The following is a 26,823-nucleotide window of genomic DNA, read 5'->3' as shown; positions in this document are numbered from 1 at the left end:
TGATCTGGACAAACTGGAGAAATGGTCTGAAGTAAATAGGATGAAATTCAATAAGGATAAATGCAAAGTACTCCACTTAGGAAGGAACAATCAGTTGCACACATACAAAATGGGAAATGACTGCCTAGGAAGGAGTACTGCAGAAAGGGATCTGGGGTCATAGTGGATCACAAGCTAAATGAGAGTCAACAGTGTAATGCTTTTTCAAAAAAAGCAAACATCATTCTGGGATGTATTAGCAGGAGTATTGTAAGCAAGACACGAGAAGTAATTCTTCTGTTCTACTCCACACTGATTAGGCCTCAGCTGGAGTATTGTGTCCAGTTTTGAGTGCCACATTTCAGGAAAGATGTGAACAAATTGGAGAAAGTCCAGAGAAGAGCAACAAAAATGATTAAAGGTCTAGAAAACATGACCTATGAAGGAAGATTGAAAAAATTAGGTGTGTTTAGTCTGGAGAAGGGAAGACTGAGAGGGGACATGATAACAGCTTTCAAGTACATAAAAGGTTGTTATAAGGAGGAGGGAGAAAAATTGTTCTTTTTTAACCTCTGAGGATACAACAAGAAGCAATGGGCTTAAATTGCAGCAAGGTCGGTTTAGGTTGGACATCAGGAAAAACTTCCTGTCAGAGTGGTTAAGCACTGGAATAAATTGCCTAGGGAGGTTGTGGAATCTCCATCATTGGGGATTTTAAAGAGCATGTTGGACAAACACCTGTTAGGGATGGTCTAGATCAGTGGTTCTCAAACTAGGGCCACCGCTTGTTCAGGGAAAGCCCCTGGCAGGCCAGGCTGGTTTGTTTACCTTCCGCGTCCACAGGTTCGGCTGATCGCAGCTCCCAGTGGCTGCGGTTTGCCGCTCCAGGCCAATGGAGGCTGCGGGAAGCGGCGGCCAGTATGTCCCTTGGCCCACGCCACTTCCTGCAGCCCCCATTGGCCTGGAGCTTTCCCTGAACAAGTGACGGCCCTAGTTGGAGAACCACTAGTCTAGATAATACTTAGTCCTGTCTTGAGTGCAGAGGATTGGACTAGATGACCTCTCGAGGTCCCTTCCAGTTCTATGATTCTATGTTCTATGTCTATATACTAAATGTAAATAGGCTTGGAAGGATTAGACTGGTAGTTGTCAGTAAACATCAATTTCACTGCACACACACAAATTGACAAAAAATATTTTAATCAATAATAACTGAAATTTACAGACAGGCAAAATAAGAAAAATGCTGTTTGAGAACCTTTTAGAGTTTAATTTAAGATATTTCTTTGTATATTTTGACATGTGATGTTGACAATTTGTTTTAATGGTTTTAACAGTTATAAACCTTTAACTTTTTGAAGCTCAGTATTTATTGTAATTAAACAATTATTGTCAGACTCCCCATAATTTCTCTCAACTGTGAAAAATTAAATAGGTAAAAAGAAGAAAAAAGATTAAAACTCATAATTTTGCAAAACTGTGAACATTTACATTGATACAAATTAAAAAATGCTGAAAATATACATTGATATTATCCATCTAAATTATAAAAAAATCCAAATTCTGCCATGCCTAAATATAAATACATCTTGATAGGTAATTAAGATTTTTACTTTATCTAATCTATCTATCTGAATGATATGTATGTAGCATTCATAGAAAGAGGGATTATGTTTTAGAATTATAACTATCACACTCACATTCCTAGAAAATTGACAGGTGCCCTAAGGAAACAGTGAGCAGTTCAGAAATCAGGTTTTGGTAGAACAGAATAAAGATAATTTTTATAATCTACAGCTATTTCCCTCAAACAGTAGATACTATTTCCATAAATAGTGTTTCCATAAGCTTTCATACATCACAATATCATATTCAAATATTTATATTGCAAAAAATAAAAAATAATATCTGGGTCCCCAAAGAAAATTCTTTGAAAGAGGGAATGGTTGAGATGTTCAAAGCCGAGTAAGTAATTTAGGGTAAAATTTTCAAAAGTACCTAAATTTCTTAGGTACCTAAGTCCCATTTTCAAAAACGATTTAGGCATTTAGGAGCATAAGCCTTAGTCTACACTATAGAGTTAGGTTGATGTGAGGCAGCTTACATTGGTCTAACTCTGTAAGTGCCTACACTAAAATGTAGCTCCCACTGATGTAACTTGCCCACTACACCAACTTAATAACTACTCCTCCGCGAGAGTCAATGTAGGTCAATGTAGTTAGGTAGATGCAGTGTCAGTGTAGACACTGGATTGCTTACATTGACTGTTGCTGCCTTTCAGAAGCCCTCCCACAATGCCCCACACTGACAGTTAAATCAGAATGCTCCTGGTGAGAATCTGCACTGCTGACACAAGGAGCATAGTGTGGACATGCAAAAGGGATTTAATTACTGCTGTCGCTGTATGTCAAAGTAATTTAGATTGACTTAATTTGGTAGTGTAGCTTTGCCCTAAGAGTCATTGAAAGTCAATGGGACTTAGAATCCTAATCATTTAGGTGCTTTGGAAATGTTAACATTTTACCTTTAGCCACCCAATCCCCATTCATTTCAAAATCAATTCTGAAAATATCAACCACTATATTTTAAGGTCAGGAGAGTGGTACCAACTATTTAAAATATAATTAAAAGCTGAACAGTGTTCATAATGATCCTGATACCTTAGAGTTGTAATAATGTTGTTAAAGTGTTGACTAGAGCAGGTTGAAAATTTTCTATCCACTGTTTTCCCCAATGGAAAATGTCTTTTCAAGAAAACCAGAAATGTTCACAAAAATAATAGTTTTGGTTAAGTTTTTTTAAAACAAACAAAAACCTCATTCTGGTAGGGGGAAAAAAAACCACTTTCTCTCACGTCTTACTTTTTTTCCTCAGGAAAAAAGGAGCAAAATAAAGTTAAAAGTGTTCCCACGGCCCACTGAAATGAAACTACATTGCCTGAAAATTTTCAATAATTTGCCATTTGTTTCAAAAACATTTATTAAAAAAATGAAATCTGTCACCAAAAAATTGCAACAAAATGACTGCTCTAGTGTTGACACATTTGGCTCAGAACCTGCAAAGACTTAAGCACATGCTTAACTTTACAGATCTATGTCATCCAATTAACGTCAATGGAACTACTCACAGTGTGTAAAGTTAAGCACATACTTGATCTTTACAGGATTGGGGTCTGTTTGCTTTTTCTCAAAGGAGAGACATTAAAAATTTGCATTAAAAGTATTTAAAGAAGCCTCCGAAGGTGGAATCTCTCCTGCTATGAAAGTCAGCATAGAACTTCTGTTAGTCTCAAAGGTGCCACAGGACCCTCTGTTGCTTTTTACAGATTCAGACTAACACGGCTACCCCTCTGATACTTAGCATAGAACTGGTTATCTCAGGGTTCCAGATCACATTAAAGAAAAGGAGGGGACTCACCTGCAACTCATAGTGGTCCACCCCTCTTCCTCTAGCACCAGTGACATGTATTTAATCTTTCCCTCTGATTGTTACAATGTTTCCCTCCTACCATCCTGTGTACCCACCTAGCCTCTCAAAAGGACATAGAGTTCAAAAGATCCATACTCACTAAAGGAAAAATAATGCCACACAGTCTATGGATCAAATATTGACTTCATGTTTCTTACTTGCAAGACAACCAGGAGCACTACCATCAACCTAGAGAAAACGCCTAGCTGCTAACATTGCACCAAAATAAAAATTCAGAGCCTAGCACATTATGGATCATGAGCATTGCAAAAATCCAAGTGTAGCACCTGGAACCTGCTGGATCAGCAAAATTTTGGTCCCGAGCCCCTAAATTCTAATACCACCATAGAGAAAAAGTTGAGTTGCTCCTACTGTATTAAAAAATTCAGGAACTTGACACAGTCCAGGGCAAGAGTGCCCCAAAAACCCAGATGCAGAAATTGGATCCTATAAAATCTATCCAAGTTTCAGCCCCTTATCCAAATTCTATGAGATTAACAGAGAATAAGTGTAGCTATTGTGATTTCACCCCCAAATAAATAAATAAATAAATAAATGCTTGATGCATTCTGGTACATGTAGTGCCTGGATCCATCTGTATCTTGGCAATTTCTGGTGTCAAACTTCTAATTGTACAATATAAATAGAGAATAAGGGGAACAACTCCTTCACTGGAAAAATCTGATTTATCAATACTGGCCCAATATCACTGGAAAAACCTATATCTAGTACCTGGAGCCTGAGGGAACCTGCCAAATTTTAAACTTAATCCCTGAGCCCCTTTCCCCCCCCCAATTCTACTGTCCAAATAGAGAGAAAAATGTAGCTGCTCCTAGTGAATCCTCAACTCGGGACCTTGTTACAAAGTGATGCAGCAGCACCACAAAAACATGTATCTGGCATCCCAAACCTGAAAATGCTACCAGCTAAACAAAAAAGGGCAGCTGCTCCATTTCCACTGCAAAAATCTAGACCCTGCTTCATCTCTGCTCAGCAGCCCCACCAAGACACATATCCAGCACCTGGAGCCTGCTGAATTATGCCACAAACCCTCAAATTGTACAGTCAAAATAGACAACACACGTTGCTCCTCCTCTTTGACCTGAAACATCCTGGCTCTGACACATCCCAGGGCAAAAGCAATGCAAAAACGCATATCTTGCACCTGGAGTCAACATTTTTGGGAGGGCACAAACCACTTAGTTTTACTGGAGAAATAGAGATCAAATATAATTGCTGTGAGGTCACTACAGAAATTTGATCTCTGATTCATCCTGGCACACAAAAGTTGAAAAATCCAAATATAGATTTGGATCCAGCGAGGTTTAGCCCATTTTTCTCCTATATCCCCAAATTTCTACCTTCTAGGTAGACAGCACGTTGAGCCATCCTTTTCCATCAGATAAATCTGTATCCAATGCATTGGAATTTTCAAAGCAATCTGGGGGATTTTTAGATTTACATCTAACATTACAACGTGATTTAAAGTTGATGAAAGATGTGCCTAGCTCCTTAAGACTCCTTTGTACTTCTCCACCAAGCGGTGATAAGCTAAAACCACATATTATGTGGTCATACCCAGATACTAGACCAGTTCCATTGCAAAATTTAAATATTATACTATGACATTTGGATGCATCTAGAAAGTTCATATCATCAGATCTGGGTTCTTATGGCTATGCAGATGTACAATGCATAGGATACTTACTATACTGCTACATTTCACTATTGATGCTACATGTTTCTATTTAGACAATTCTGTTTAGATTTTTGCAGGGAAGTAGGTGCTGAGGTTAAAAATGAGCAGGATTCAGGCACCAGATATGTGTTTTCCAGTTCCGTTGGATCAGTAGGCATCAGGGTCTAGATCCGGGGTCGGCAACCTTTCAGAAGTGGTATGCCGAGTCTTCATTTATTCACTCTAATTTAAGGTTTCGCCGCCAGAAAATGTTTTAATGTTTTCAGGTTTCAGGGTAGCAGCCGTGTTAGTCTGTATCCTCAAAAAGAACAGGAGTACTTGTGCCACAAGTACTCCTGTTCTTTTTAATGTTTTCAGAAGGTCTCTTTCTCTAAGTCTATAATATATAACTAAACTATTGTTTTATGAAAAGTAAATAAGGTTTTTAAAATGTTTAAAAAGCTTCATTTAAAATTAAATTAAAAGGCTGAGCCCCCCGGGACCAGTGGCTGGGACCTGGGCAGTGTGAGTGCCACTGAAAATCAGCTCCCGTGCTGCCTTCAGCACGTGTGCCAGAGGTTGCCTACCCTTGGTCTAGATTTTACCAGTGATGCAGAAGACATTTACATTTGTTTCCTATTCAGATTGTATCATTGGATTTGAGGGCCACAGTTGCAAATTTCAACTGGTTTCAGAGTAGCAGCCGTGTTAGTCTGTATCCGCAAAAAGAACAGGAGTACTTGTGGCACCTTAGAGACTAACAAATTTATTAGAGCATAAGCTTTCATGGACTACAGCCCACTTCTTCGGATGCATCCAAATTTCAGCTGGATTCTGGTTTTCGTTGCAGTACTCATGCACCGGATGCATGAAAGCCCATCATGGATGATTTTTTAAAAAAAATGATTGTGCAAAAGGAGTAGCACCAGTAATCTCTGGTGCCAAATGAGCGTGGGGCCTTGTGTGCTGCGGTTTGTGGAAGGGAGGCGAAGGTGTGTGTGGGTCACTGCAGCTATTCCACGCGCCACTAGGAAGGGGGTGGGGGGTCATTCTCCAATGGCTCGCACCGTTTCAGCTGGCAGCGGGTGACTGTACCTGGGAGAGCAGCTTCTCTCTGCTTGTGAGTCCCAGCTGGGGCTACTCAGCGGTGGGAGCAGCCCAGGGCGCCCTGCTCGGACCCGGCCCCGATGCAGGGAACCCATCCTGCCCCCTTGGAGCCAGTGACCAACCCCCGGGCGCCCCCGCGCCGGGGCGGGGGCAGGCTGGCGCGGACCCCCGCGGCGGGCCGGGTCTCCATGGAGATCCCCAGGGCCCCGGCACGGCCGCTGCGGTTGCCACGGGAGCCGCCGCCGGTCTCCGCTTCCAACGGGCCGGACCAACAGCCGCAGGCGGGTTGAAAGTAATCAATGCCCGCGCGGGAGGGGCTGCGCCGCCGCCTCCCCCGCCCCCGGGACGCGGCTACATAGGCTGGGCTGGGGGCAGCGGCGCGGCTCGGCGCTCTGGCTAGTCGCTGCCTGGCGGGCAAGGGGCGGTGGCAGGAGCAGCAGCAGCGGCTGCGGGGCTGGCGTGTAATGCCGGGCGCGGCGGGGCTCCCGGGGGCACTAGGGCGCGGTGGGCTCCTCGCAGGACCCCAGCAGCGGGTGGCGGCTCCTTCCGCTCGGACTCCAGCGTCCGCGGGGCGCTTGGCCCGGGCATTGCAGCCGGGGCTGTGGAGCTGGGGGGTGTAGGACCACCTGGGAGACCGCTAGCCTGTAACCCTCCCGCTCTGGGGACGTGGCTTCAGCGTGCTCTGCCCTAGTAGTATGCAAAGGCAAGGAGAGCCTCAGACCTGTGCATCAGGGAGCCCTCTGGCCTGGGTTACTGTAGGCGCTGGCTTTCAGTAGCCTCTTCCCTTGCATCCCTGACCCCCTTTCCGCGCAATATTCCCCCCTGGAGCTGGTGTCTTGCTCCGCTTCTCCGGAGCCGCAGCGCTTGTAGGGCGTTAGTGTCTTTCTAGAACTGCCTCTCCAGGGCTCCCAACAGGGAAGCAGAGTTTTTTTTGGGGGGTGGCCTTAATGAAGGCAAATCTGGTGCACTGTGAGTGTGGAAAAAGACGTACTGCTTATGAGTCACAGATTCTAATCTCAAAAAGGATCATTGAGATCATCTTGTCTGACCAATATAATGTAGGCTAGAGACCTCCAGGAAATAATCCCTAGAGTGTATCTTTTAGAAAAAGATTTAAACCTCGATTTAAACCTTGTCAGTGATGGAGAATCCCCCATGACCCTTGGTAAATTGTTCCAGTGGTTAATGATGAGACCTAGAATCTACCTTTAGAATAAGAAGCGGTCATGGGAGAGATCTGTGCTCCTTCTAGGAGGGGGAAGGGGAATCTGGACTGTTCTCTTTAGAGAGAAATTGGGGTGAACTTGCCTGAGATGACTAATATGCCATTCTCTTCTCTTCTTAGGTGTCAGCTGCTGACCTTGAAACAATGGATCACAATGATAAGAGTGGGATCTCCCAAGCTGGAAGTTGGGAGATCCGCCGGGTTGCAGCTGGGCCTTATTCCAACCAAAATCCCCCACAGAGGGCTGTGCTTGGGCTGCTGACTGAGAATGGGCAGTGCTTGAGGGCATGTGGCCAGGTAACTTTTGGGGGGTGAACCCCATTGCTTATTGTGGGGTTACACTGATAAGTGGCTGGCAAACACCCAAGGTGCCTTTTGTGCATGTGTGGATGATACTACGTAAGTCACACATAGCTTGTGCAGTTGCCATGGAAGCTTTTCTTGTCTCCAAACAGATTTTGTCAAGGCCTCTGTTATTCCAGCACTGGGTTTCTTCTTACTATGCATCTTAACCAGAGACAATGAGGAGGAACTACGACCGTTTTTTCCTTACCTAAATTTAGTGTTTCTCTAAACCTAGCTCATCTTTTTTTAAACCTTACTTTTGTGAACTGATATGTAAACCGTCAAGGACGTTGCTGTGAATGTTGGTAAACCGGAGTTTAAAACATATGTGCAAAACAGGTATCTAAAAGTCTGACTGATCAGGACATATTTAAGTATGTATATACCTAACCTAACTTCATTTCTCCTCTTCTCTCCCTCCCCTCCCCCCCAAAGTGACACAAGCCTGATAAATGACCTGACCCTCAGCATGCACTGGAGGGATATAATACCAACTCTGGCAATTTTATTGCAAATATCATGGTTTTTGGTGTCTTATTTAAAGCCTTAGCTCCTGGAATCCTGTGATTACTTGAGACTCTCAGTTCAGCTCTTTTATCCTTAAATTCTAGCTCACAGGGTTGCAGAAACAAGCTTGAAAATGTGGCCCAAGTGCAACTTAAAGGCTCAAACTAGAAGGCAAATAAAAAGAACCCAGCATTTATTACCTCTTGACCTTTTTTAAGGTTATTTCATGCTTTCTTTTTTGAATGCTTGGGGCTGACAGTACTAGGTTTGCAATATGGAATTTGGCTAACTCACATGATTTGCTTGTCTCTCAGTATTTCATCCAGATCACACGTGGGATTTAAAAGGGTAGTGCTTCAATCCCTGTTCAGTTAGCAGAGCTTTTTGAGGAGGTCATGGCTAGCTAGTATTCTACAGTGTGGCCCTACTGACTATTTCTCCTCTGCTCTAACTTGGAGTCCAGCTTTAAGTAGCGTTTCTGGAGAGGGAGGGACTGTTAAGTGGCGTCTCTTTGCCCCTGGCCTATGGAATGTAGGGCTCAGTAGAAATGTATATGCCCCTTAACTGCCAACTACTGCTCAAAGGTTCCGTGGCTCGGTATATGGCTCCTACAGTGTGTTGATATGGTGGCAATCATTCAGAGAGCAAGAACTACTTTTCGGATAGCCTTTTTTCTCGGTTTCCCTCATTCAGAATAAATTTAGGTGCCCAGAGCAACTATGCAGATTTTAATCTGGTTAGCATGACTCTCTAGTACTCTACTGTATCATAGACTGGAATGGTCCTCTCATGTATAGTAGTTGCTACTCCTGTGCAAACCTCTTTTTGAGGAAAGCAGTCCAGTGGGATTAGAGTAATAACAGATTACCATTTAAAGGTGGTAATCCTTAGAGTACATCTGGTATTGTGCAATAAAAATAGACCCTTCCCCCCCACACTGTTTTCAGATCTGAGTGTCTAAAGCCAGGCTCCTAAATAAAGGAACCTGGCTACAGAAGTTTGGCATACCCATAAATTCCACTGAAGCCAAATGCGGGTTGTAGGGGCTCAACATCTCTGAAAAGGTCTTATTTGAGTCACTGCAACTGCAGCTCTTATTGACATTGTGGGATTTGTGATTGCTCAATATTCTGAAAATTGGCCCTCTTTCATTTCAGAGCCTGACTTTGACCAAAGCTTTTTCAAACCTCAGTGCCTAATGTATTGCTCAAAGACCTGACTTAGTATTCACTTAATACAGCGTATGCTCATTGGGGGCTGCAAGCTCTTACCTCATGTTCATGGGATGAACAGACAAACTACTTGCCCAGTTCAAAACCTTCACTAAAGACATGGACTAAACTCTAATCCACTTGTGCAGTTCACTGACCTACTCACTAGAATTATAAGAAACTTTTGCTAGCTTTCATCTATTCTGCAGGCTTGCTCTTGACTTTTGGCAGTCCAGGAAGACTGATATGACCCTTATAAAAGGCTTTTATTAGCTTTTCAATACAAAATCCAGTTTTTTTCTGAAAACTATACTCTTAAAATTACCTCTTGTGACATAGGGCTTAGTATTAGTATACATATGTAAAAACCATTTTAACAACCTTAATATCAAATTATAAAAGACTGCTTTAAACTCTGAATGCAGCTCTTATTTTCTTCAGCAAGCTAAGGTAACAAGTGTTGGGCTGCATTTAATGTTGGTAGTTCTCAACATGAATAAATTGAACTGTAGCTCAGAGCTTATAATTACAGTTGGCATTTCAGCAGAATTGCTCAGACTGGCCATCTTGCAGATGAATGTTTGACACTAGCAGTATAAGATTATTAAACTGGAAGATAGATAATTCTCCATGTAATTCTCCATTACAGCAAGATGGCAGTAAGCAGAATTTCCTAAATGCCAGTTGTAATGGCAAGCTTTGTTTCCACTAATGTTCAGTTTATTGATACAAGTGCTTGCAGTCTGCAGTGCTAAGGAAAATGGGTGGCTTTCCTCTAAAAATATTAATTGCACTGTTTCTGTTTGTACCTAAATCTCTTCCTACAGGTTTAATCTGACTTTATTTCAGGGTACCACAATAGTCAGACGCTTCTCTGGCTCTGAAAATGCTTTCCCTCCATCTGGAAAGAATACATTGCCCAGCTGTATGGTCAATGTAACATCTAAGCAAGGGTTTGCTATATATGTAGATGAACCAGAGCAGAAAGACAGATGCAGCTGCACAGTTGTAGAAGAGGTGGAACCTAGCCTGTGTGAAGTGGATACTAGCACAATGAAACCCAATATTCATCTGCTGTTGGATTTGAGTACAGGTAACTGTCACTGCTCAAAATATTGCTTGTAACATTAATCTCATACATGAAGTGGCTGGCTTTTTTAACAAAAGTAATCTTGTCTAAATTGTTGGATCATATCAGGGAATTTTTGTATTAGAACCATAAAGTGTATGTGTATAACAAGTCTGAGGCCAAGAGAGACAAGGGGTAAGATTGAATTCAATCAAATTCCCCACAGCTTAGGCCTCTTGCTTTTCCATTTCTGTGTCTCTCCCTCTCTGTGAGAAACATGCAAGGCCAAACTGCTAATTGTGTTAACACATCCTAAGACAGAAAGTCCCTTCTCAAAAAGGAATTGGGCTTTGCAAAAACTAATTGTTCCTCAAAACAGAACACGGCTTTTAACTTGTTTGCTATGTATGTTAAAGTAGATTTGCAATATCCTGAGAATTGTTAGAAGTTAAAAGCGATAGTGAAGTAATAAATCTGTTAAAATGGAGGATGTATGTGAATGGATGCTTGATTTAGATAAAGGATAAATTCCTTTAGATAAAGGATGAATGGTCAGGAAAGTGCCAGCCTAAGAATTACAACCCCAGTCTTGATTGGCTGAAGAATGCGCAGAGTAGAGATAACTGGATGACCCCCGGAGGGCAGGCCGGAATCCACCCAAGTGCCCCCCTGGATGGAGGGCTGAAGACTCCAAAGAATAAGATAACACTCAGCCATCAGGGATGTGCCACCTGCTAATTGATGATCACCTCAAACAAACATCAGCAGGATGAAGCAATTCCCATAGACTTATATAAGGACAAAATCCTATAAGAACAGACTCTAAAGACTGAAAACTTTTGAGTCTGGTTCTGCAACCACCCTCCAGGAGCATCGGATGCGCATCTGACAAGGACTCAGCTCCACCCTCATGTGCAGGCTACCTGGCCAGTACTCTGCCATGAGCAACCTCTAGGCTGGTAACTATAACAACTCTGCAGAACTTGTATGAATGAGTGTGTGAATGAATAAGGAATGGTAGTGAAATAATGAGTTGCATATTCTGATTTCTCACTCTTTCTCTGTATTTACAATAAACCTGGCATTTTTGCCTCATCCCTCTTTTAAGGTCCTGTTGGTATTATTTTATTAGTGTAACATAATTATCTGTAGATTACTTGTTCATATAAATGTGATTGAATCTTGTACTGCCAGAAAATCAGCAGGATAAGTTGAAAGGAAAAATGTCTCATCTAAATGTCTCGTTGGATGCCTTATGTAATAAGAATCCTGATTGTGCAGGTTCTCCTATGTTGGTGGATACATCATTGCAATCACAACATGAAGTTCATGTGGATAACATCGTGGATGTAATGAATGTGGGAGACTATGCAGAAGACATTCATCAGTATCTTAGAGAAGCTGAAGTGAGTGGCTTTCACAAGCCTATAATGTCAATGTTTCCTTGACCCTACATATACTGGCAACACTTACCTCTTGGATGTAGATTGCCACTCTTAAAGTATTGCTGCATGAGACAACTTTCAGATTCTCCGGTTGTCATTTAGCATCTCTTTACTGCCTTCATTCTCTTTAACAAAGCATTCTCAGTAAGTTCCTTGTGTTGCTGGCCAAGGTCCGAGCAGGAGGTAGTGAGAAGATTCTTCTAAAATGCAGGACAGCTTTGACTCTAGCTCCTCTCTCAGATGAAATGTGTAACTGAGCTTTGCTGGGGTGAAGAGACTTTCAACAGCTTTTGAGAACCTATTTATCAGGTTGAGAGTAAGAGAGTATGGCAAAAAAGGCTGTAGCAATCTGAGGAGGTCGTGATTACCTGCGGCTCCTACCCGCACCAGAGTAGTGCTCCCCTCCAAAGCTCCTACTATACACTAGCTTTTACACTGTGTGCTAGATCTTCCTCAATTACAGTTGTCAAACTTAATGATTAACTTTTATCACTGAATTCAGTACAGCTCTCCACTCACTGATGGTGGGAATCAGTAATGGTCTTAATATATTGACCATCAGTGAGAATAATTGCTTACACCATTGATATGGCAACGGTTGTTGTTCTTATAATGTCCTAATTACTGAACCTCCAATCTTTCCAAACAGATAAGGTACAGGCCAAAACCATATTACATGCGAAAGCAGCCAGACATCACCTCAGGGATGCGTGCAATCTTGGTGGACTGGCTGGTGGAAGTTGGGCAAGAATACAAACTTCGTACTGAAACACTGTACCTAGCTGTCAACTTTCTGGACAGGTTTCTTTCCTGCATGTCTGTCCTCAGAGGGAAGCTGCAGCTTGTGGGAACAGCAGCAATTCTTCTGGCTGCGTAAGTGTTCTTTGTTGCCTACTGAGGTCTTGACAGACAAACTTCTTGTGGGGAAAAGACCTCTTCCTCTCATTTAGCGGTTGAAACTAAAATCTATTCTGAAGAGTTGTGCTGGTTCTGACAACACAAACCTTGTCGTGGTAAGAATTTTGTCTTCAAACTAACATGCTATCATTCTACTTAATTCACAAACTCCTCTTACTGATTTTGATTTTGAACATGGACTAAACCAAAACTTATTTTGTCTGGAGCATATTGTATTACTTGGACTTTTGGCTCTTAAAGCTTAAGCTGCTTAACTTCAATGTGAATTCTGTTTAAAAAATGGTACAACATGGCATCTTGCATAATATGGTTCTTAAGGAGGCAGTCTAATGTCTGTAAATGCTGCCCTGTTGTATAGTCAATCTAAAAAGGACTTGTAGGCAAGAGCTGACTGTATTAAGCTGTCAAAAGGTACCATGTGTGTTACAGGATATGCCTAGGTCGGGGTTGAAGTCTGTGAATCTTTGTGGATGAAGGTGGACCCATATGCTCATCCCGGCACTGACTCCTACAAGCCTTTCTTTCTGATTGAAACTTCCAACTTTATAGACTTAATGAACTTTTTGCACTCCTTTTTAGGAAATATGAAGAGATCTACCCTCCAGAGATAGAGGAGTTTGTGTATATAACAGATGATACTTATACAAAGAGACAGCTATTAAGAATGGAACATCTGCTCCTGAAAGTACTGGCTTTTGACTTGACAGTACCAACTATCAACCAGTTTCTCCTTCAGTATTTACAAAGACATGGAGTCTGTGTCAGGACAGAGAACTTTGCAAGGGTATGTGTTACTGTCTTCCCACAGCCCTTCAAGGAGTGTGATTGCTAAAGCAGGAACATGTGCGGGGTGGAGACGTGGGAACTTTCAGACTCAGTTTACTCTCAGGAGCATCCTCTTGATTGGAAAACACCTACCAGAGGGAACATGCTGAGGGTGCTTGCCTAACACCCTGATAAACCAGTACCCTAACTGCAGATTGCATAAAGTGCAGGCCTGGTAACAGTGCACAGCACAGGAATTAAATCTAAACCTAATAGCAAAATCTGTTGCACTTCTTGCTTTCCAAAACTACAGCTTTACACTGTCTATATTGGTACCACATATATATAGTGGTAGAGCCCAGAGGCCCAACAAAGATCAGGGCCCTGCCATGCTAACCACTGACTGTACCAATATAATATAGCTCTACAGGACATATCCTTTCACTATCAATGTAAAGGACAAAGGGTAAAAGAAAGCAAGTCTTATTCCCACTGTCACAGATGGGGGAGCTGAGGCGCACAAACTAACTTGCCTGGGGCCATATAAGAAGCCTGTGATAGAGCTGAAAACAAACCCAGGCCTCCTGAGTCCCAGTCCAGTGCCTTGACCACAAGACTGCCCAGCTGTCCCTCAACTAACTGGTATTTCTCTAAAAGGTGACTTCTGGCCCCATTGAAGATCATTGTAGAACTCCTGTTGACTCCAGTGAGGGCAGGATTTCCCCCTAACTTTCTAAACAGATAAAACAGCTTTATAATGATCCACCGTTCTCCAAAACTATGCTGCTGGAAAGATAACCAATGCTTGTTTAGAGCACACTGAATTGATCCCACCATATACACAGAGGTCTATTTGAAAGTAACTTTTGCAAACTTCTTTTGCCTAGTATGTAGCAGAGTTGAGTCTCCTGGAAGCTGATCCATTTCTGAAGTACCTTCCGTCACAAACTGCTGCAGCAGCTTACTGTCTAGCAAATTACACTGTGAACAGGCATTTGTGGGTAAGCTGTTAATTATCTGAGGTGCTGTGGAACCGGGGGTTTCCTACATCTACAGGTTCAGACTTGAGTGGAAAGAATCTCCATTCCACATAGTATGAACTAGCAGATCTCTTGGGAGGGTTCTAGTTAAACTAAACAGGCTTTTCCACTGGCACACAGTTAATATCTAGCTCAGAGGTGGGCAAACTACCGCTCGCAGGCCACATCCAGCCCACGGGACCCTCCTGCCTGGCCCCTGAGCTCCTGGCTGGGCAGCTAGCCCCTGGCCCCTCCCCCACAGCCATGCTGCCACATGGTCGACTGACCTCTATGCAACTGCCTTTGTGTTATGGGGGGAGAAGAATCTTAGTGCACATGGCTTTATCCAAATACCAGTCTTATTGGTATTTGCCTATGTGCTGTAGGAATTATTTCATTTGGTGGTAATGGTAGGGGACACTGGTCAGAACTGGTGAAAGACATCAGCAAGCATTCTGTCTGCATCAGAAGGAGCTTCTTGTCAGCCTTCTCTGCTGTAGTAGAGACCTAAAGTGGACTTTGATGCTAGGATGCATCTGGGGTATTGAGAGGGTTCACATCCTCTATGGTGATTGCTATGGGATCTCACTTCAGCAGCAAAATAGGTGCATCTGTCCATCTAAATATTCAGCAGAAATGTGACTTGCTTCTTGACAGAGGGCCTCTACCAAAATCTGGAAGACACAGTACCTAACCAAATGCAATAATGTACAGTAATTCTTTTCTTTACTGATCAGCCAGAAACACTTGCTGCATTCACTGGGTATTCGCTAAGCGAGATAGTGCCTTGTCTGAGTGATCTACATAAAGCATGCCTTGATGGTTCTCATCGACCACAGCAAGCAATTAGAGAGAAATACAAGCTGTCAAGGTAAGTTCTTAAGACACTAAATGCCTTCTGTTTGGCTCCAAACGACAGCAGGGATTAAAATTGGCCAAATTTCCTCAACTAATGCAAATCATGCTGTTCTAATCAATGGAGCTATGCTGTGGGAGGTCCTATGTGCAAGCTATGTAACAAAGTTTCTACATAACTGGTTGATACTAACTACCCATGTCTTGAAGGTTGAAGTGAGCTTAATAGTAAGAACTGTTCTTATAAGAGCAATCTTATAATCTAGGCATAGCCATAACTCTGTTTCAGACTTGCATGATGCTGAAGCACTCAGCAGCTGAAACCCGACTCATTCATGTAACTCAAGAAGGGTTTCCTACTAACAAGATGTCAGTTAAATAACTTGTAACTAACTAGCTGCTTGTTTCTATTGCAGGTACATGCATGTATCCTTTATGGAGCCACCAGCAGTTCTTCCTCTGCAATAAATGCCAGTGAACCAACACACTAACTAAAATCGAAGCACTTGCCTCCTGATCAACAGAGTTGGTCTTACATTTTTATAGGGCACTGCAGGTCATGTGTCAGTAACCATGATTCTTATTGTTTTAGCTGACATTTTTAAATACGATTTTTTTTACAAGGACTCTAGACTAGCTTTAATGTAAACTAAAAGCACTTTTAATAAATATCTTGCCTTATGAATGTCTCTAGCGTCACTTGTCTAAGCTTTAACTTACTAAGAATTGTGGTGGATTCTCCATCTTTGGCACCTCTTTAAATCAATATTGGGTGAGTTTGTTTGAACTGGAACATCTTAGGAAAAAAACGCAGAAATCCTATGGCCTATGTTTGACAGGAGGTCAGACTGGATAATCATAATAGTCCTTGTGGCCTTATAACCTGTAAATCTTATCTAGATCCCAAAATGGGGTGTGAATCAAGAGGAGAAACTGTATTGACTCTTACCATACATTAATATAATAGCTGCCCTGCAGATCTTGCAGTCAATCTGTCATTTGAGTCTTGTTTCAAACAATAGGAAGGATAGCAAAGGCAACACATGAGATCACCTAACTATGAAAGTTAGCTATTGCACAAATCCTCTTGAATATAATTCCTTTCAAGTTCTGCACCATCAAATCATCAGTGGGTGGCTAGCTTCTTTTAGGTGAGATCATAGCAGAAGTGGTCTTAAGCGAATTGGAGAAAGCCGTATGGTTAAGTTTAGGGTTGGTGTTCCCATGTAGAATGTGTAGGCATGTATTGGGGAGGCAAACATGCAATCCTTGAATACTTAATTGGCAGAGGAAAGAAAGGGTAAGGGTGAGGTGAGTCTACAGCAGATGAGTAGTGAGGGGCAGAATTGTGGGGACTTTATAAGCAAAGATGAAACTTGATGCTATGGCATAGGGAGGAGAGGCAATGCAGAAAATCAAAGGGGAAGAGATGTGATATTCATGGGCCCCTTAGATGTGCCTGAAGTTAGGGGACATGTAGATGTTTGAGGCCAAAGAAGTGGACACTGCAGTCATTAAAATGCAAGATAAGGGCTAAGAATGCTAGCTGTGTAGAAAGAAAGGCTCTCTTCTGTGAGCTGCAGCAGGGTTTGGACACTACTGGGGAGTTGGAGGAAATGACAAGAGAGAAGTCAAAGATGTGCACAGCTGGGAGGAGTGGCCTGAATGACAGGAATGACTTAATAGTGACAGAACTTGAGCAAAAAGAGGAGTTGGGGTTTTGGCCATATTACGCTCTTAAGGTGCTGTGGAAATGTTTATTTCAGCCTGTCTGACTAGACTGAGACAAGTCAGGAGTGGAGAGGTTGGTGGAAAAATATTTGAATCTGAGGACGTGTGTGTGTGTGTGTGTGTACGCATGCACAACAGGGAAATTGTTTTATCTGGTCTGTCTCAAGAAACAGACAAGGACAGCCTTAAAGGATAAGACTTCAGTGGAGAACATATTAGAGCAGCAGTGAGGATGAATTTGGGGCAGGCAGTGCATGGTACCTGAGATTAGACCTTGAAGTAGAACCCATGGTGAAAGCAGAGTAGAGGTTGCAGAAGACCAACCAGAAAGAAACCAGGATGAAGTTAGAGGACATTACATACTGAGGCCTTGGGTACTTTTATGCTAGAGATCCTCTAATTTCTATATCTCCCAGTATAGGATTCTTAAATACTGCACATTCTAGTAATCTGATCTCTCAATATGCCCCACAACTGGATTCCCCTTCACTTAAGACTAGGCTGTCAGGGAAATGTTCTTAAATTCTTCCATAATGATTTCATCCCACTTTTAACATTCCCATCTTACCCTTGTAATCTAAACTCTGCTTCTTAGGGTTCATAACACCACAAAAGACTCATTGGGGAAGGAGCCCTCTTGATCTTCCCTTACAGCTTGGGTATCTTTTCAAAGAAAGCTTGAAACAAATCTGACTCCCCCCTTGGCCTAAAGTCCTTTCAGTCTGTTAATGTTAACAGACACAATGTGCCCAGTAGATTGTATGTAAATACTGCAGTCATGCAAGGCGTTGACTACTACCTCATCTAATCTGAAAAGATGCTTTGGTATCTATCTGCCTCTTTTTGCCACAGGACATTTCACATGTCTTCCTTAAGAAACTTTCCCTTTGCTTCCAATGCATATTGCAAACTGCTTCTTTAGAAGTAAAAGTTCTAGTGTGCATTTGAACAGCTGACACTATCTGCTGCCATCTGTCTTGATCCCTTGTGTTTTTGTCCTTAATGGTGTCTAAAACACAATCTGATTTAGTGGCTATAGGTTGTCATTAACATCCTGTCTAATCCTTCTTAAGATGACTAAAACTCAATACAAGGAGACCTTCTGCTGACCTGTAGCTCTCCCAGGACCTAAACGTATTGGCCTTGTTTTCAGCCCTCAGTGGCATGTTGACTGGAGGGGGGGAAACAAAAAAAAAAAAAAAAAAAAAAAAAAAAAACCCTCTGTCTTTATCAATCCAGAGTGAATTTATTGAGTAGAATTTATTGAGCCACTAGAGCAAGTGCTCTATTAAACTAAAACATTACATCTATGATGTTACCTTAATCAAACTGGCACTTGCAAAAATGAAATCTAGTTTCTGGGGTTATTTAGATCTAGTAAATGGTCTAATGTGAGGGTATGACTTTCTTTAATATAATGAATTAAAAAGTGAGGTGCAGAAATAGACCAACCTTGGTTATTTAAGAGAACCTTTATTTAGCAGTTTCTGGGTACCTCTTACAGATCAGGTCTGTCTTTTATCCCTGGTTCCAATCTATACCCTTTCTTTTAAAATTCAGCCTATACTTTGAATAAACTAACTGCTGCTTATAATGGATTGTTCCTAGAGTCCCTCAAAATATAATTAACATTTGAGGGGCTGTATTCTTGTTTGATCTCATAATCAGTATGGCACTTTACATTCTGCATGTGTAGTTCAAGTTTTATAAGCTGAGTATGCAATCAACCCAAGAAATATGAAGAATCTAGGGACCATTTTTACTAACAAGCTACAGAGTTGCTCAGCAGGGAGGAGGTAGAGGTCTGAACTACTCCTGGGGAACAGAGGTACTATAATCAGGGGCTATGTTCAAATTTTAGGGTTTGAGTTCAAGAAATCACTGTGTTGAACACAAATTTGAAAAGCCATTAATCTGAGAGGGGAAGTTGCTTTGGCTAATTTTAGAAAATCCTATTGAGTGGTAACCACACTTGCTGTCCATATCATGTACTGTACACTAGGAAAATATTTTAACACTGACCAAATACAAAGCATCTGTTAAAATAGCTATCGTGCCACCTTGCTGCAAAAACATGGCTCTTGCTTTGTCAGAGGTAGAGGGGGGAAAAAACTGCAAACCCCTTCTAGGTAGTTTATGATATGGAATATTAATCTTTCCATAATGTTTCTTCAGAGAGAGAGGGTTGCTTTGCGGTCAAAACACAGGCTAAGCGAGCTGTTTTCTATCTGTGGCTGTGCTGGACTTGCAGTCGCTTTGAGTGTGTTACTTAACCTTTCTGCTGAAGTTGCCTCCTCTTTAAAATGGAAATATATTTGCTTAGTAGGAATGAGAAAAGGATTCCTCTGCAAATATTTGTGAAGCACTTTGATCTCCTAGGATGCAAGGCACTATAAAAGTCCAAAGTATTATTTCTACTCTAAGCCCTACTTGACACTCTTGCCTGACAGAAAAACCTTGCCGGGGAAAGGGTAGTGAAAAAAGCTGAATAGAAAATGTGCATATGCTGTAGGAGACTCTAGGACTCCGGCCAGAAGTTGTAGTTCAGGTTTGAGGGAGGGTGTGGAAATCCTTCTCTTCCTTGCTTTTCATGTAACAACACACTATTGAAAATCTGAACTGTTAGGTGGTTGACATGCAAACTGTCACTAAATTTAATTTGCCGTAAATGGGTAAACAAAAACTCATCATTGAACTATTACCAGTCTCCTCTGATTCCAACAAAATGAAGCTGGTTTTGAGATATGAGTGCCCAAAAGGCTGAAACTATTTTGTGTGTTTGTGTAAAATATATATAATTTGATTATAGTAGCAAAGGCCTGACCTTGTAGCCCTTATGTTGTAACCTCAGGCCTGATTCTACTCTCATTCACTGGTTTACACAATGTAACTCCACTAGTTTACTGCTGTTTTCCTCCTGATTTATGATGGTGTTGAGATTAAAATCATACCCTTAGTTTCCATGGGAGTACTCATGAGTAAAATTAGGTACCAAGGAAGTTAGGCGCTTAAATACTTATCAGGATCTGGGCCCATGTCCTTATTTCAATAGCCTTTCATACTATTCTTTTTTGCTGCAATTTCTCATGCTGCAATTTGAGTGGCTGAATAGAATTTAGAAGAACAGAGTTTTAAGATGAGACTGTGTGTCCTGTATCAATCTAGAAGGAATTTTCATCACTTAGCATTAAGCCCTAGAAAAACAATGGTATATAATATAAATGTGAGCTGAACTGTAACTACTGTGTATATCACTACTACAATTGTTTGTTACTATAAAAGGAAAAATAAAGGCATTTTAGGCCTCAGAAATAAGGCTTAGAATATTTTATGTAGGAAAAACTCAGTATTAATTGAAATAATCTGAAACACAATTTCCAGTATACTGTATTCATGTAACCGGCATATCAAGTGTATCTAAATGGTCTAAAGTGAATCATTATTTTAATGTTAGATCTGTGGAGTAAGCTTTTTAGATGAATAGATTCCAAGGTCAGAAGAGACTATTTTCATCAACTAGATGGATCTCTTGTCTAGCCCAGGCCATTTAATTTTGACAAAATAATTTCTAAAGCATATCTTTTAGAAAAACATCCAATCTTGATTTACAGATTGTAGTGATAGGGAATTCACCACAACCCTTGATAAATTGTTCCAGTTGTTAATTACTCTCCCTGTTAACAATCTATACCTTATTTCCAGTCTGACTTTGTCTAGCTTAAACTTTCAACCATTGGATCATGTTATACCTTTCTCCACTAGATTGAAGAACCCATTGTTATATATTTATTCACCATGTAGATACTTACAGACTGTAATTAGGTCACCCTTTAACCTTCCCTTAGTTCAGTGGTTCTCAAACTTTTGTACTGGTGACCCCTTTCACACAGCAAGCCTCTGAGTGTGACCCCCCTTATAAATTAAAAACACGTTTTTGTATATTTAACACCATTATAAATGCTGGAGGTGATGCGGGGTTTGGGGTGGAGGCTGACAGCTCGAAACTCCCCATGTAATAACCTTGTGACCTCCTAAGGGGTCCTGACCCCCAGTTTGAGAACCCCTGCCTTAGTTAAACTAAACACATTGAGTGACAGACTCAAGAACTCAAAGGCATATTTTCTTTCCCCATACCATACCACTTTCCCCATATCCACAGAGCCAGTTATCTCATCATAGAAGGCAATCAGGTTGGTCAGGCATGACTTGCCCTTGGTGAATCCACGTTGACTGTTCCTGATCACCTTCCTCTCCTCCAAGTGCTTCAAAATGGATTCCCTGAGGATGTGTTCCATGATTTTTCTGGGGACTGAAGTGAGGCTGACCTGTCTGTAGTCCCCAGGTTCTCTTTCTTCTCTTTTTTAAAATGGGCACCTCCTACCCCTGCTTGGCTGGAGGAGCCCCAAGCTAGCTAGAGCCGCGAGACCCCCCACACACACACACAAAGGAGCCCTGGGATCCATCCCCTTGGCCAGAGGAGCCCTGGGCTGGCTGGAGCCATGAGACCCACCCCACCCGAAGGAGCCCAGGGACCCACCTCCTTGGCCAGAGGAGCCCCAAGCCGGCCAGAGCCCTGAGCCCCCCTCCTGCCCCCACAGTAGGAGCCGCGAGATCCACCTCCCTCTCAGCCGGAGGAGTCCCGAGCCAGCCAAAGCCTCGAGCCCCCGCACCTGCCCGGAAGAGCCCCCAGTCAGCTGAAGCCCTGAGCTCCCCTGCCCAGAGTCCAGGGCCGGTTGCACATGCGCCATGTCATGCCTCCCCTCCCCGGACACCAAGCCACCCAGAGAAAAGCATACATCTTTCTTCTCTGGAAGAAGCTTTTGCTATGCCCCATACAGGTTCCAGGGCGGCTGAGGAGGCAATAGCACAGGGGTTCTCAAACTAGGGGTTGGGACCCCTCAGGGTCGCAAGCCGTCAGCCTCCACCCTAAGTCCCGCTTTGCCTTAGCGTTTATAACGGTGTTAAATATATAAACAAGTGTTTTTAATTTATAAGGTAGGTTGCACTCGAAGGCTTGCTATGGGAAAGGGGTCACCAGTACAATAGTTTGAGAACCACTGTGGTAGCACATATTGCCTCCTCAGCTGCCCTGGAACCTGCATGGCGCATAATAAATCAAAAACTTCCCCCCCAGAACCTTGCAACTTGGGGTCTGGTGGCTGCGGCTGAGCCTCCCCATGCCTATTATACCCACTGCCCATGGCCATAGGACATTGGACAGGGTGGGCCAGTGGTCTGAGATAGTATCGAGAATTCTCTCTGTCAGGTGCTTGACTGGCTGGTTCTTGCTCACGTGGTAACTGATCATCATATGTTGTGTTGTGAAGGAATTTTCCCCCAGGTCAGATTGGCAGTGATCTTGGGTTGTTGGATTTTTGGCCTATCTCTGCAGCATGGGCTGCGGTTATCTTCTGGGATCATCTGGGTATATCTCACTAAACAATTCCCTGCCACTGTAGGGGCCTCAGGAATTGAAGCCTCTCGATCCCTGTTCTCTGCCTGTGGCATACAGTAGTTTAGTCTCCTGTGCGTTGCAGTACTTTAATCTAATTCCAGGTGTCGAGTTAATGTGTGGGTGGCTGAGTGTTGGTAGTCAGTGATATAAAGGAGGTCAGACTAGATGATTTTGTGATCCTTCTTGCCTTAAACTTTGTGACTCTGGGACTCCTCTAAAATAGACAAATAGTGCTAAAAAGAAAAATTGAGTGTTTGCTCTGTAGGAAGAGATTGTCCTGATAACCACAACTTTGTTTCTTTGGAGAGGGTGTGTTGTGTAGTTGCATTTGAGTGGGTAATATAATCGAATAATTCTAGAGAAGTAGTTGCAGTTTTGAGCTGCTAGTTCATGATTGAAGGACATATTCTGACCTGCCTGCCTTTCAGGAAAATGTGACAGCTTGATTAGTGAGTCTGTGGCTATTCCTTCTTGTTGTCATATTTATAAACGAGTATTCCTGAGCCATGAAACCTTTACGAAGTAGTTAACTGTTGGGGGTGGGAGGGGACATACACATCATCTACCCTTGTATGTTCTTGAATCTATGGGTTTGAAACACTTCACTCACAAACTCTTTCTCAGCATGTCAAAGTGGATGGAGAACCTCCATTCTTCCTTTGTATCAGGCAAAGTTGGTGGGAATTGTTGTATTTTATTGACTAGTAGTAGGGCTCTCATTGACCCATTGTTGAGTTATTTAACATCTTTTTTTTTTAAGGGCCATGCCATCCTCTCTCACTTTCTAAGCTCTCTCTCTTTGTTTTATGGGCAGTTTGAGCCTTATTCTTGCCTTCTAATGGCAGACTATCTGGAGAAGTTTCCACATATGAAAAATACAATACCTGTAACAGTAAGATGTCTGTGACATACACCCATTGCAATTGGTATAAATGTCTGGGTAAAAGGCATTTGCTTTCCTGTGGCTATCTCTAGTACAGCTTGCAAAGACAGAGACACAACACTTAATCTGTTGGCTCAAAGTTATTTTTGACCAGTGAATCCAAGCTGCCCAAGTCACTGTCAACATCATATATGGAACCAGTTCCTCTGATCCACAGTCTGTCTGACCTGAGATAAAGAAAAAAAGGACTTAACAGATTGGAGCTCTTTGGTCCCCACAAAGTGCCAGAATCCATGGCTCTGTTTTATCTTGGGGTTTTGTACTGCTGCCTATCACCAGGGTATTTTATTGTCTTTGGTGCTGATGGCATTGAATGCTTGGTCATTGGGCAGAATATGAGTTCTCGGGGCTTTGTTTTGGAGTTCTAAAGAAGAAAAAATATTCTAAAGAATTTTAGACTTTTTCCAATTCTGTTTCATGTGAAATCAGTGGGGTCGCACTTGTGTAATAGGAGAGTAATGCCATGGCAAATCAGGTCCATAATCAGATATCAAGTTCTGGGAAGAGATGAGTCTTTCTCCTTCCGCCACCTCCTCTAGCTGTTTTCATGGACAGCAAGTATGAAATGGGAAAGAGAGCTGCAGGGCGCAATGCTGTATTAAATAGAACATCCATGGCTCATCCGGATGCCTAGGTAAGGTGATGAGTCATCACAGAACTAGAGCCTGATTAAACCTCATGTGTTGATGAGTCATTCCTGTGCTGAGTCAACTCACAAGCCAGGAGGTGGTCCAGTGGCTCTCAGGGCAGGTATACAAGCCTCACAGGAGAAACTGCAACTCAGTCTGCTGAATGTCCTGTCATGGCTTGGAAATCTCCCTTGCCTGATAGTGGTAACAGATTCCATAAGTCTTAGCCTGCTCCAGCCTTGCTCTTGCTCCAGCTCTCTTCCTAGTCCTGCTCCAGCCTTGCTCTCGCTCTGGCCTTGTTTCAGCCCTGCTCTGGGCTCCTGATTCTGGCTCTGATTACTAGGCCTGACCATTACCAACATAGTTTCTGACAGCCTAATGCTAATCAATGAACTACCTACAATAAAATATAATAAACCCTATCTCGCTCTGACTGACAGCAAAGGAAACTGGAGTAAGACTGTGGTGAATCAGATCCAACATTCCTTTCTTGAAAGAAAATAGACATACAAAGTATCCTGCAATTAACAAAATGGCTGACACAACAGAAAAATGTACATCCTGAGAGAACAAATGAGCAACCAGAGCACAGATTCTCTCTCTTGTATATAATAATGAAAGCTGATAATGAGATTAAGATGCTGATGTGGCAAAACAAGACTAACCCCAAATTCCATTTTCATAGCAAGCACCAAGGAAATAATGAACCAACAGCAAACACGATTATATTCTGTCAGCTTTATTTACCTAAGAGGCATATAATCAAGAAATCAATTGTGTTCTTTATAAAGTTTAGTCAGTCAAGAATGAAAATGTGGACTCTTTAAAATCCATTGCACCAGTAACCAAAACAACACAGTCCCTTATAATAATAATTAATAATAAATAATAGAATAACTATATTATTATCTCTTTGCATTTTGGTAGCGCCTAGAGGCTACAAACAGGATACAGTCCTGTTGTTGTAGGTGCCAGGCTTGGAAAGAAACTTATCCAAGGGTTTCCCAAAGGGACACTGGATCAGAACTCACAAAGACCATCCTATTAGTAGATGATTTTTGAATGTCCAGATAGCTACCTACAGTTAATATATGTTAGCCAAGATACTGTCCTTGCAGATTTCTCCAAATGTAACTGGGATAATGAAGACACAATGTTAGGCCATCCTCTGGGATCTCCCAATCTTTTAAATGGCGAATCTTCAGGGCCTATTTAAGTAAATTAAACTATTCAGGGTTTTTATATTATTTTAATACTTTTCAGATTACTCCACTAGTTTACCTATATTTTCAACTTTCTTCATTACTTTTCATAGCTGTGCAAACCAGACACTCTGTAGCTGATTCTAAATTTCTCATGCATTTGCTTGAAAGAAAGATGGAAGCTGCTAATCATCAGCTTGTGAAATGCACTAATAAAATGTATTATATAGGCAAGTTAAAATGTTTTGATGAAGCTGTTTTGATGCAGGAGCAATTTGCTACATTACAAGGGGGAAGGAAAGACTTTTGTGCTTTGCTATGCTATGGAACTGGTATAGTTAAGTTATAGTTAGGGTGGGAGGAGAGTCTCTAGAAAGATGTTGGCTCCTTTGGAGGAGAAAGAAATGGAACATTAAGGATAGCACTGAAGTCTGAGCATGCTCTTCTGTTAATGACCACTTCAGAGACAAGCCTTGTTTCAAGACAACAAGTCAGTTGAACAGTGGTTACATAGTGCTATCACATAATTACTGGTGTGATTTTCCTTTTTCATACTTCCTCGTTTTATCTATTCCTAACTTGAATTGAGTTTTGCTGAATATTTCAAGTTGCTCACTCACCCAAATCTGTATTTCGTTCTCTGTGTGTGACTACTTTAAAAATGTATTTGCTGTCTGCTCCAGTCTGTAAACACAGAGTGAGAGAGAGGGATTTGAGAAGGGTCATTGGGTCATCTTTCTTATACACAGCATCACAGCTTATAGTAAGGAGGGGGCAAGTAAAGCTTTAACAAACAAATGATTTTAGACTTTAGATTTCTTATTACACTTGACCATGTGTAGATGTCTGAACCGACATATTTTATTAGGACAGTACTTGAGAACACATTGTCACATGCAGCAAAAACACAGTTTGTCGAGAATGAGGGCTTATAGCTGGGCCTAGGACTAATTAGCTCAGTCTCCAGGATGACTAATGAACCCAGCTAAGCTACAGCAGAACCGCCTGATTGGCCCACTAACCTGATTGGCTGAGGGGAGCTAGCAGACCTGCTTTTAAGCTCAGTAGCAGCAGCTGCTAATTGCTGGCTACTGAACCCTTACACCCGCTATTGTTCCTGTGTGTGCTTTGTCTTGCTGCCTTTCCTAGCCTTAAAAAGCAACAGAGGGTCCTGTGGCACCTTTAAGACTAACAGAAGTATTGGGAGCATAAGCTTTCGTGGGTGAGGTTCTTACCCACGAAAGCTTATGCTCCCAATACTTCTGTTAGTCT

At 42.1% G+C, this 26,823-nt stretch overlaps 1 protein-coding gene across 1 annotated transcript; it reads left to right on the top strand.

Annotated features, from left to right (window-relative positions):
* The first annotated feature begins 6,871 nt into the window (after window positions 1–6,871).
* Window positions 6,872–16,264, top strand: CCNA1 (cyclin A1). The gene is made up of 8 exons (XM_034758603.1): window positions 6,872–7,754; window positions 10,370–10,613; window positions 11,871–11,995; window positions 12,684–12,907; window positions 13,532–13,736; window positions 14,605–14,718; window positions 15,474–15,607; window positions 16,008–16,264. Exons 1-8 carry the CDS (start codon window positions 7,602–7,604, stop codon window positions 16,057–16,059), a joined length of 1,251 nt encoding a protein of 416 aa, XP_034614494.1. The 5' UTR covers window positions 6,872–7,601; the 3' UTR covers window positions 16,060–16,264.
* Window positions 16,265–26,823: the final 10,559 nt, after the last annotated feature.

The sequence above is a fragment of the Trachemys scripta genome, chromosome 1 (genome assembly GCF_013100865.1).
Source record: "Trachemys scripta elegans isolate TJP31775 chromosome 1, CAS_Tse_1.0, whole genome shotgun sequence".
NCBI classification, from domain to species: domain Eukaryota; kingdom Metazoa; phylum Chordata; order Testudines; family Emydidae; genus Trachemys; species Trachemys scripta.
This window is presented reverse-complemented; position numbering and strand designations above follow the sequence as displayed.